General features: G+C 40.9%; 1 protein-coding gene across 1 annotated transcript in view; it reads right to left on the reverse strand.

The window, feature by feature from the left end:
- Positions 1 to 2,804: 2,804 nt before the first annotated feature.
- LOC129092117 (actin-related protein 2-A) overlaps positions 2,805 to 12,570 on the reverse strand; it is a 12,388-nt gene continuing 2,622 nt past the window's right edge. Inside the window, exons 3-9 of the mRNA XM_054599919.1 lie at positions 11,441 to 11,656; positions 10,635 to 10,707; positions 9,646 to 9,782; positions 8,680 to 8,829; positions 7,053 to 7,198; positions 6,459 to 6,591; positions 2,805 to 4,288 (exon numbers count right to left, since the gene is read on the reverse strand). Of these exons, the coding sequence (XP_054455894.1) occupies positions 4,118 to 4,288; positions 6,459 to 6,591; positions 7,053 to 7,198; positions 8,680 to 8,829; positions 9,646 to 9,782; positions 10,635 to 10,707; positions 11,441 to 11,656 (1,026 nt within the window). The 3' untranslated portion in view covers positions 2,805 to 4,117. The remainder of the gene's footprint in view (positions 4,289 to 6,458; positions 6,592 to 7,052; positions 7,199 to 8,679; positions 8,830 to 9,645; positions 9,783 to 10,634; positions 10,708 to 11,440; positions 11,657 to 12,570) is intronic.

Raw genomic sequence — 12,570 nt, forward strand, 5'->3', positions numbered from 1 at the left:
ACAGGACGAGTTCTGAGGTTTTCCTCCTCACAACAGAGACTTTGCTCTACGTTTTTCACCCAGTGAGCATTACACTTTTGCAACATTTCCAGTTGTGTTTCCTCTGTCGGGTCTAAATTCATCTGAAATACGCTGCAGAAATAAAGATTACAAGGAGCTGGGTGATTTGTTTAAGCTGAGTTCAAACCTCTGCACCTGAGATAAACCTCACAACAGGAAAACATCTCTCTACTCCCACCATGTGGAAAGTCTTTGAGCTGGTTTGTGCAAAAGCAACTTAAAAAACAGTGTTGTTTATTTAAGTAGTGCCAGAATAAAAAACTACCACAAATAAAGTATTTTTTGTTATGAAGTCGTCCAAAAAAGTTAATTACAAGTAAATGATTTGGCAGCGAAAATGTACTGAAGCATGTCAGCAAATCAGTAAATGCATAAAAGTTGAGACACGTGATGAAACAAAATGAGAACGTCTTTATAATCTGAAACTAGACTTTTATTTTAATATTAGTTGATCCTCGACAAGGTTAGAAAAATTTCTAAAAGTTTGGCTAGTTGTCACTGACGTTTAAGTTCAAATTGCAAATTTTTTCGGAGCACATTGGCTTAAAAGCTGAAGTAAAATATTAATTCATGACTAAAGAAGAGGATCTAAAAGAATGATTCTTATGTACGTACATGAAACGTTTAGATTTTAACCTGTCAAGAGCAAAATGTATCTAATTTATACGACTTTTGCAGATTAAAGAACAACGACAGCTGTCAGATAAATTAAACCGAGTGGAGTAAAAAGAGTAATATTTATTTCTTAGAATAGGTAAAGGTAAAGTTGAACCCTTAAAACTGCCCTGAAGTATTTCAGTAAACGTCCGTTGCTGAGACTGGGTGATGCGTCTCTTTGAGCTCCGATGAGGAGAGAAAACTTCAAACGCTGCCTCAGAGGTAACAGTTCAGGGTTGAGAGGGAAGTGGCAAGAGTCGAGGGATTAAAAATGGAACAAGGCCGGAAGAGTCTGGGGTGAGATCTTTATTTCAGGCTCGGAAAAGAGAGCCTCTTCCTCTGGTGGCGCCAGTCCTCTGCCACTGTTCCATTTCCTCTTCCTCCTCCTCCTCCTCCTCCTCCTCCTCGTCATCCTTCTCCTCTGTGGCCGAGCTTCAGTCACCTTCATGTCCTCATCCTCTCCTCTGGTGGAGCAGTTTATTCATCAGCGCGTCTCACCATCACCTCCAGCTCTCTGCAAACGACTAGAGATGCAATCGTTACTTCATTCATTGACTTGTAGAAAAATAACTGAAAATTAATCTGCAACAAGTCAACAGTCACTTTTATCAAGAAGAAACTTGAAAATGTGATGTTTCCAGGTTCTTACATAGGAGGATTTTCTGCTTTTCTTTGTCCTATGTTGAACATATTCTGGTTTTGATGACAACACATTGAGCTAAAGGGAACTGATACTCTCGTCACTACTTTCCAAAGTTTTGCATCATATTTTTGCATTCCTACAAAAGACACTTTGAGACATGGTTAAAAAATAAACAGTATTTTCATAAAGAAAATAGTTTTTAAACTCCCAGAGCTTAATATCCACTTCACAGAAACTAAATTACCAAACATTCTCTTAAATAATTGTATTCCCAACTGAAATAAAAAGCTATACATAAGTGTTTAGTCCTGTTTAATATAAAATATTTCCAGAGTGTAATGATATCAAACCTCTGCTTCATTAAACAGATGTGAAAAATAGTTTCTCTGCAGAGAACAAAGTGGATTCTACGTTGCAGAGCTGAGTTAACATGCTGCTGCTCATGCATTGCATGACGTTACACAGTGGAAGACTATCAACAGGTTGAAGGTAAATTTAATCAGAATTATGAAACTTTTCTCTGAATAACAGCTAGTTTAAAAATCAAGGTCTACTTTAAGTCTGCTAACGTTAGCTACCAGCATTACTCAACATGAACTGGCTGCAGTGTTTTAAGTCAAACTAAGGTTCTTTTTATTCTTTGCAAACTTAACTGTGTTTGTAAGAAGAGGGAAATGTTATTTCTTCTTTTAAAAGTCTCCCTTTAATGTGTTTAAGATCTGCTCCAACACAAACAGAAGCATCAGTAGACAAAAACCATGTGGCAGCTCATTTTGTGATGTTTATCAGTAAAACTTTTCCTTCTTTTTTTGTTTTTCTTAATCAATTTGTTTTGTCCTCTCGGCCTGAAGATGAGTCACAGCCCCAGTTGACTGGCTGCATGTCATTAGTCTTTGCAGGATGTTTTGTGTTTCATAACTGTTTCTGACTGATAGAACAATCTCAACTGATTTAGGTTCACTAACTTTTTTTATTTTATATCTGGAGCTTTCACACTTTATTTCTGTTTGATTGGTGTCAGATTGCTGATTGTTGCTAGGCGACAAATCATATCTGTGTACACTGCATGCACGGGGATTAATATTGAATACATCCAAATGAAAAAAAAGAAGAAAAACTGAATTAAGTGCACATGATTTTCTTTTCTCCAATCCTTTCACGGCGACTGGAAACATCTATTTTTATGCAAAAGTGTCAAATATTATCTCATCTTTAGGGTTTGGACTGTAGAAAATACATTTGAAAACATCAAACTTGGCTCTGAAGAAAGTATGATGAACTAAACGTTTGTAGAATAAACTATAAAGAAAATCAATCAGTTATGAAAGTAATAGTTATCTGCAGTCCTACTGAGAACTACACTGTGTCATCTATTCATATTTTATCACATAATTCACAAAATCTGCGTCTTAAAATAAAGAAGCTGTCACACAAACGCTTTTATAAATCACTTTTCTTTATTTAAATCAGCGTTAGGCAGTTATGCTATGAACAAACACAGGAAAATAAAAACAGTGACAAAAAAAGAAAAAGACATTAAAACACGAGAGATCCAGTTAACATTAACCGCACTTGGCACTGGATAAACGTTCGTGGAAAGAGGAAAAGAAAAATATACACATTTTTCAATTCTCAAAATAGAAGAGCCTCCAGTGATCATTAAGTCGACCGTTGGGACTGAAAGACTGGAGGACTTAAACATTGTCTCAACAGTATTTCAACCGTTTTTTGTTTTCTTCAGATGGATCTCATCGTCAGCCTGCGACTGCTGAGGTGTTACGCCGTCGTCACAGTTTGTGATACTGCTACAACTGCTCAGTGCTTGTTCATTAAGCTCAAGATTTACACCCAGAGAGGAGGCAGAGATGAAGGCCAACTGATGAGGAACATATAGTAGCACCCCCCCTAACCCTACATCAATCTCCACCCACAAACCCCCCCGAATAAAGTACCATCACACACTCTATGTAAAGCTCCGGGGCTTTCCTTTGTGTACTTGTCCCTTTGTAGATCAACCAATCCTTCATCATATAAAAAGAAAACATGGAGGAGCTTCTGTTACCACGATACACTCCATTTACAATGGTAGTAGTGCACAGCAACTAAAAGTCAACGAAAAATGATAAATTGAAAAGTTAAAAGCAGAACAAAAAAGTAATCCCTCTCCCAGAACAGAACAAAAGAAAGTTATGATATCGTTTATAAAAAAAAAAATTAAAGACGACATAAAAATGCGATCAGTTCTCGCTCACCTGGAACAGATGACGTGGCGGTTTGTGCAGGACCCTGATTGTGATATTACAGAAACTTTGCATCGGTTTCATCCCGTCTGGATGGTTTGAAACGAGGGAGGGGACTTTTTGAAAAACACCCGCTGCAAGTTTAACTCACAAACAAACCGATTTCAGAGGTAAAGAGAAAGCAGATTCCCCATCACGTTTTTGAAACCTTCTGCAAGAGTGAAACCCTCCAAAAAAAAAAAAAAAAATACACCAGCAGGACAACATTCACCCTTTCAGTTTGAATCTGCCTGTGAGTGAAGGGTGAGCAAATCCCAAACCAGGAGAGAAGAGAGGAGGAGGAGGAGGAGGAGGCTCGATTCCCTCTGATGTTTGAGGAGCATCAAGAGCCGAGAGAGAGAAGAAGAAGAGGGATAAATAGATATATACTCTGCGATGTGAGCGAGGGTGTGTGTGTGTGTGTGTGTGTGTGTGTGTGTGTGTGTGTGTGTGTGTGTGTGTGTGTCTCCGGGTTGCTCTATCTGACGGTGACTCCCAGCTTCTCCAGCACGCGGACTCCTTTCTCCTGGTACTCCTCCCGGGTCAGCCAGAAGTTGTCCTTGTCCTTCATGATGTCTGCCAGCACGGCTCCGCCCAGGAACACCATGTGCTTTCGCCGGGGAGGATCCTCGATCCGGATCTTGAATTTCTACAGAACAAGAGGAACACGGAGACAATAAGGGCGGTGTTCACACTGAAGGTCAAAGTGTCCCAATGTTTTTGTTTGTTTGTCTCCACCAGGATGTGATCATCTTAATGTTCCTCGTATCCGTGTGGGCTTTATTTTGAAGTTTCTGCAGGGCTCCTCAAGTTAAATTGAAGTCTTCTTTAAGCTTTAAACCTTTTTATACAACATAAAGTGCAATTCAATACATATTTTGAAGACTATTTCGGTCAAAATATGGAAATTTGTTGGATGTATTTGCAATACGATACGAATATTGCTTGTAAACGGTGATTTTGATGCTTTGGTGCTAAAACACAGTCAAAGTTGACAATGTTATTTTTCTCACGTTGAATTTTCAAAGGCAGAAATGCATGGAAATATGAATTAAACAACCTATTGTGGAAGTAGAATGATGGTATCGAGAATTTCTTGGTTTTTTTTTTCGTGTTTATGACTTATGGCACAAGGAAGCGTGGGGATTAAGTTCAGTGAACTTTGAGACGTTCGACTCTCACGGCCGACCAACCAGCCAGACCTGCCAGACTAAACGCCACCAAACTGCCCCAGGGAGCAGAGCTGAGATGGAAGCTAAGCTAACCCAGCTAGGACCTGAGGCTACTCCACTACCCAGCATGCTCCTGGCTGTCTGATGTCGGTGACTGTTGAGCCCACATCTTTACAGAGACCCGGCTCCATCGTTCATCCCGGATCAAGCTGCTCTTGACGGGCGGACAGCAGGACAGAGAACAGGTTTATCACTCAACAGCTTTAAAAAGGTTCATTTCTGATACAATTTATGTTTAGTTTTTAAGACGGAAGAAGCTTCAAAACTACAAAACAAACAGACGACTCCTGCAGCATAAACGTCTCTGCTCTCTGTCCGTATCCTCACTATGTTTCAAAAACTCAGATTTTCACCAAATGGGGCGAAAGACGCGGCTTCTCAGGTGGCTAGCCGTCTAAACGGAGTAGCAAGAAACACACAAACAGCTGAAAAGGTGCAAATTACAAACGGAGGAGGTGTTATCAGACATGTTTTGAGTGTTTTGGAAGATCAGATGGAGCATATTAAATAGCAGAGGAGTGGAATTATTTTTAAAGTTCTTATTTAAAGTTATTTTGATAACTTTCCCCCACTGTGAAACATTGGAATTGATTGCAACAGACATTAATGAATGAATGAAGCTGAACACAGCCACCATTAAAGAGTGAACTACAAAACCTTTTAACAGCCATCTTTCAAATATGTGCTATCAAAATGTTTGTGGATCTGCTTATAAAAAAAGATTCCTGTCTTGTTACAGATTGCACAAATATATTTGAAAGATACATGTAAATAAGAACTATATATAAAGTCTTCCATTACAAAAAGAGATAAACAGTCCAGGAAACCCAAGCCGGCTGCAGTTGTGGGCAGAAAAGTAAAGCACATAATGACTTGCTTTTAAACGGATGAGTCATCTGTAGACGTTTGTTTATGAAATAGCTCTGAGTCAAATCATCGGTGTCTCTGGGACTCTGGAGTGGAAACGTAACGTGGGGATGGTTTTCCAAAACAAATTATTTATCATAGAGAAGTGAACCCCCACATATGTTGTTATTAAAAGCGCTTTGTTTAAGTTAAATGAGCGCCTGTTAACCTCCATCACCCCCTGGTGGTGGTCTACGCACACTGCATCCGTCTGTGATTAAACATGATGGGAAACTTTGATCTTAAACCTTTACAGACGTGTCCAGAAACATTTCATTTGTTCTACTGTGACCTCTCTGTCATCAGGACAAAGGAGATACTGTCAGGTGTCAGTCACTGTTTACACACTAAATATGTTCCCTGTGGTAGCTTTCTGACACTTCACTGCTCTCTCACATGCGGGAAACTCTGCCCAGGCCAACTTAAACAAACCCAGAGGATCAGCTGGAAATACTAATTCACACTAACTGAAAGGCCTGGAGCAGGAAAGCTGGACTTTGGCTCATCTGAATCTTTTTTCTTTGAGAATACTTTGCTCGCAGTGCAAAATATGTTCTAATTTGAGCTCAAATGAATGCTGTTTGACCTGTTCTCACACTGTGACCCACATCCGAGCAGCTTTAGCTCGTCACAGTCAACAGTATAAATATAAATGAGGCGTTTAAGGGGTTGTTATCTCACCGAAAGCTTGTCCACGTCGCCCTTGAGCACGCGCTCCAGGTACAGCTGCTTGAGTTCCCTCTCCAGACGAGACGGCAGACCCGGGTACATGGTGGATCCTCCCGATAAAACAATGTGTTTGTAGAACTCGGACCTGATGACAGGGGGAGGGGGAGAGACGGAAAGAGGGTGAGAACAGGAAGTGACCCAAACAACATGCAGACTGGAAGAGGGGAAGTAGTTTTAGTTGCTAGTTTCCTTTTCAACAGGCAGATTTTGAGCCCACAAATGTTGAAAATATACTTTACTAGATTTAAGTCTACAAACACATCATTCAACTACAGCAGAAAAGATTAAAGTGTTTCCACCCTTTAAATATCCAAAAATCATTTTTCATACTTTCCATGCAGCACTCTGGTGTTCAAGAAATGTTTAGTTTGATTTAAAACCCTCTATAGCTTCAGTGAGAGCTCTGCTTGGGCCACCATTTTGCATATCTGTGTGTGTTGTGTCTTGTTCATGTTGTGTCTTAAAGTGTGCCAGAGCGGAACACACTCACGCTTGAGTCTTTAAATGCATTTGGAAAAAGCATCCTTGCACTTTCGCCGGTCTCACCTGGTGTCTATATCGGCCGCCTGGATGGTGTTGAAGAGGAGCTCGGCCACTCCGACGCCCTCCACGTTGATGAGGTGGGGCTGGAACAGAGCCTCGGGGGCCTCGAACCGCTCTCCTCCCACCTTAATCAAACGACCATCTGGCAGCTGGAGACGTGTGGGGGCGATGTGATGAAAAGAGACGAGGGAAGAAAAAAAAAGGAAAGTATGACACAGCTGAGGAGGTAGGATGTAAAGTATGACTCATAAATCTTGATTGTAAGAATTAAGAATGATGCAGCTAAATGGCGACGTATGAGAGGGATTCATAACTTCAATAAACCTGCTTTTAAAGAGACATGCATGTGTGTCTACTGCAGTTGTAAAGACTGATAGTATTGTACAGTTAAAGCTCCACACGGAGTAGAGTGAACGTGTGTGTGCCACTATAAAAAGGCTTCATTCAGCTGAGGGGCAGTGGGAGGAAGCGTAGCCACCGCCGCAGAGTGGCTGCACAGGAAATGATGTAACGCGCCGTTCAGAGCTCTTCGGCCACAGTTACATTGCCCTCCTTGTTTCGGCACACGAACCGATACCTACACATACATGTCCAGACACACACACACACACGCACACACACACACACACACGCCCACGCTAACCCAAACACACACACGGTCGGTGAGCTCCGAGACACAACACGTGCTCGGTTAGGCGTGCAGTAAAGCAGACTCCAGGACCCCATGTTTAGATTCTGTGGTTCCCTCTGCAGGGGAAAAAAAAAGTCCTGGAAAGAAAAGCAAGCCGGAGTGGAGGGAGCTCTGCACACGCCGTGTGTTTGAGTCCCAGAGAAAACAGTCAGTCAGCAGCACTGCCCCGTCCCAGAGCAGCCAACAGGACCAACAACGGGGCATGTGGTAGTCTACTCAGCTCAGCGCGGAGGCAGATTTAGTTACCACATTAGTACTTCAAAATGCTGCCACTTTTGAATAACAGGTCCTTTTGGGGAGGGATTCTTTCTACAAAGCTATTTTGAGCAGAAGTGGTACAACTTGTTTGCATTAATGGAACTAGAACCCAAGAGGGCTGGAAATATGTTGCTTTTTTAATGATGTCAAATGTCCCCATTTTCTTTTTCCATTTTTTTAGCAGTTATTGCACCAAATATTTCCTCTTTATCCTCACATTCAGTCACACATTGTCCTTTACTGACATGTCTCTGATTTAGTTAAATCCTCTCTTTCTTTAATAGAAGGTGTTCTTTCATATTATTGTTTTGGCCATATCTATTAGATAGACGACAGCAGGAAACATGGGGACATTTCAAACATCATATCTTCTCTTTCTGGGTGTTCATTTAAAGTGTTATGTTTGTCTTTAAAATACAATTCCTTTGTATCTAATGCACAGAATGTCCATACGAGGGCAGCAACCCGTTCTAAAGTCTAACCTCACACTGGTTTCTGTGTCTGCACTTCTGATGAAATGACAACCACAAACACAGGTCACTTTATTAGATCAGATCAGCCACATCCTAAACCTCCTCTGCAGGTACCAATAACAACGTGTGAACTGATGCCGTACACGAGGCTAAATTTAAGTCGGTTTATCAGTGTGTTACTATGTGCACAGTAGAAATCTGTCTTTACCGTGTACGACTCCACCAGCACGGTGGTCTCCAGCGCCAGCTTCTGCTCCTGCTCGATGTTGTAGCCCACGTAGCAAAGCTTCTCCTTCATCATGCGCACCGTCTCAAAGTCTGCAGAGTGGTTGAAGGCGTAGCCCCTCAACAACAACAGCTGCACCCAGAGACGGGCGGAGGATAACGGGGGAAAAGAGAAAAGCAAAAAGAAGGCTTCTGTGTGAGAGATATGTTCATTTAAACAGGAACTAGAGTTCTAGAAAAGCCTGTTATTTCCTTTTATGAAGAACATGATGCCAGTTTCCCCCAACTAAAGAGCAACAACACTTTGGCTGATTCTAAACCCTTTAAAAGGGACTGAATTTACATATATTTGAATCATTAAAAGTGCATGAAAATATGAATTAATCCACCTCTTAGTATCCAGAATCTAACCTTGTGTAGATAAACCCTCAAGAATTTTAAGATCAGACAAGATACAACTTTATCCCGAAGGAAATTCTTGTGCCAGAGTTTCATTAAAGATTAAAACTGAATATTATCAAAAACAATATAATAAAATATAAACATATATGAACAATAGAATAACAATTAGTGAGTGTAAAATAAATAATACTGACACCATTACAAAATACAACACGATAGCATTAAGAGTGATGTGAATAAATAAAGTAAAAAATTAAACTAAAATAAATGCAAAATACAAAAACAAAGATTAAATAAAAGAGTGTATAGGAAGTGATACTACATACAATAGAAAAGTAATAATGAGCTTGATATTGAGAGATATTGTCAAGGATTTTGAAAGAGTAGTAGAAAGTTATATTAAAAATGATAAATATATAATATTATCTTATAAATCAGTCAAAATGACACCTCCACACACTCTATTGTCTAACTAGCTCGTTTCCGCTGCTCTTTATTTGTTGCGTTTCTCGTTGCTTTGACTCGACCGTCATGGCTGACTGGATACCTTGATGAGGTAACGGGTGATGTCCCGGCCTGCGATGTCCAGGCGTCTCGTCAGATGAGGCAGGCTGAAGCCCTCGTACACCGGACAGATGTGTGTCACACCGTCCCCCGAGTCCACCACCACACCGGTCAGAAGGCCTAACAAAAACACACACACACACACACACATTACAGTTAATAATCTACAATTCTACCAAGCCAGGGTGTGTTTGTGTCGTGAGTTTTTTATCCGGTGTGTGCTTTGATTAATAGCTTTGTTGGTGGAGTAAACACACAAAAACCTGGAAAGATAAGACATCTAATGTAACAATTAACTGATAATGACATCTCAGTAATGAACTCAAGAGACAGAAACATTATAAAGAAGAGATGTACAGACTCAAATAGCTGGATTGTATTGTGACAAAAGGCCGATCTAGTTTCAAATACCATTATTTTAATAAATAAAATTCCGTGCATTTATATCCATGTATTTATTTGTTCCATTTTGTTTTACAAAGTGAGGAAAGCAAATGTTTGAGTCCAGCCTGATGTTGCCCTAACACACAAGAGAAGGATCCATCTCTCTTCCTCACAGTGAGGCACAGAGCTTAATAATTAAACACTGGTATCATATTGGTGCTCGGTATCGGCTCATACCTAGAGCCCAGATCGGTGTTCTATTATAAAGCGATGTTCATGTGACTGTCTAGACTTTCTGGCACTAAGAATAACGTATCCGGTATCCAAGCAGTCTCATAAAACAAATCTTTGCACAAACTATTTGAAGAAGGCGTGGCAGTTAAATGCAGCCACGCAAGAATATTTTCCAAAGTTAAAATGAAAAGCCTCGGAACTACTCATCATTTACCAGTTTGAACAGATATAGTTCTGGTGTCAGGAGAAGTGATCTTGTGGGTGAGAGGTTTGTTGTAACAGAACACCTGGAAATCTCCATGATATGTAAGCTGTTTAAACTTGCGACCGCAGCGTGCATGTGTCACTTCCTACCTTGGGCGTAGAGAGTCAGCACAGCTTGAATCGCAATGTAGACTCCTGAAAACTGGTAGGTCTCAAACATCACCTGTAGGAGAAGCCAGAAAAACAGACAATTGTTTATTAATGAAAATAAATATACGACAGCTGGCAACACATGCTAATACTTTGATTAACTGAACCCTAAAACCACCAGGTTTGTAAAGCATGTTTTCTTAAAACAGTCACCAAAAATACACCGTTTATTTTTAGCTACAGGCTGTAAAAACCATCTGCACTAACCAGATCCTGTAAAAAACATTAAATTCTGAGACCCTCAGTGCAACTGGGAAACCACGACAGAGTCGCCTGAGACCAACAGTCACGTGACAAAAACTCTGAGAAAATCTGACCACACTGCTAAACACAGATCATAGAAGAGAGGTTGTAAAAATGTAAATAGTTTAATATATATATATATAGCATGTGGAGCCTACATTTTTTCTCCAACATTGGTTCCACTTGTGGACACTTGGAAAAATGTTGTATATAAAGATTTTAGTGTTTCCAATTTCTTTTTTTAAGAAATGATCAAAGAAATTCAACTGGCGTTCTTTTCTTTTATAATTTATGGAGTAATACTTAGTTTTCCTGCACAAAATACATTTTTGAGTTCTCTTTACTTCTAGCCTTAAATGTGGTGTTTCTATAGAGGTGCAGGACTTTTATGTTGCAGTGAAAAAGGAGCAAAAAAAAAAAAAAAAGAGCCAAAACGCCCAAACTGCTCTGGATTCAGAAGGTAAACTGGAAATAAAGTGAATGATTAGTAGATGTCAACATGCCTCAATGATTTTTTCGCGGTTCTTGGTGGGGTTCATGGGCGGCTCGGTGAGCAGGATCTTGCAGTTGCGGGAGTCGATGTTGAGCTTCTCCGGGCCGAAGGTGTAGTCCCACAGGTGCTTCATGTCGTCCCAGTTCCTGACGATGCCGTTCTCCATCGGGTAGTTGACCTCCAGCATGGAGCGCAGCTCGCTGGCCTCATCGCCTACCATCAGGTCCTGGAGGGGAAAAGGTCAAAGGTCAGAGGAGATCAACATTTAGAAGCTCTGCAGTGTAACTCTGCATTGGTTTCTACTCGGCCTGCTGGTTTTATAAAATCAGAGAAACTGAATCATGTATAAGATGACGACAGCTGCATTAGTGTCCTCGCACAAAGTGGCTTTTTGCTTTAAAACTCAGTTACCCAGCATGCTCCACAAGCCATTAACTTTCCATGCATCTACACCTGGAAACACTTCTGCTTCCCTCTAGTTACAGTAAACCACTCGTTTTAGCACCATTCAACTCGATGCATGCAAGGCAGCCTGGCAACGTAAACAACCGCCGGGTTGGAGCTCGGTGTTAGCCACACGGTCAAGCATCTCACGTTCCATTTGGAGACATCAAAAGCCTGCTGGTGGCAGCCATTTTATGGGTTCATCCTGTGTGCTTTGGCATTAACAAAGTACCAGTCTCAGGCATTGCCTCCATGTGGTCTCAATAAAGAAAAATGAAAAAGGAAAACAGATGTGCTTCTGTCTCCAACTTCCAGCTGTCTGCCATGCACCCTCCAGTGTGGACACCTCCTCTGCACTTGTAAAGGTGAAACACCGACAGATACTGAGACAGAACTGGACGTTTCTCAAATAAGATATGTTTTAGGTGTCATCACAGTGAGGTAAACAGACATGTGATGCATTTAAATGCACAATATTTCTCATATAGCACCAAGCGTTCTAGCTGCAGCTGACTTTTTAAGTTATTTTAGTATGAGGGGGCGGGTTCAGCTATCAGGATGCGCCAGCAGATCAGAGACTCTGAAGATGGAATCGGTCCAAAATCTCTTTTAGCACTCCATCGATAACAGCTGGCCTATGATTCATCACGGCCAACACGTTGAGCCCGGAGAGGAGTGCATTAACGCTACGGCTGA

The sequence above is a fragment of the Anoplopoma fimbria genome, chromosome 6 (genome assembly GCF_027596085.1).
Source record: "Anoplopoma fimbria isolate UVic2021 breed Golden Eagle Sablefish chromosome 6, Afim_UVic_2022, whole genome shotgun sequence".
Taxonomy (NCBI): Eukaryota; Metazoa; Chordata; class Actinopteri; order Perciformes; family Anoplopomatidae; genus Anoplopoma; species Anoplopoma fimbria.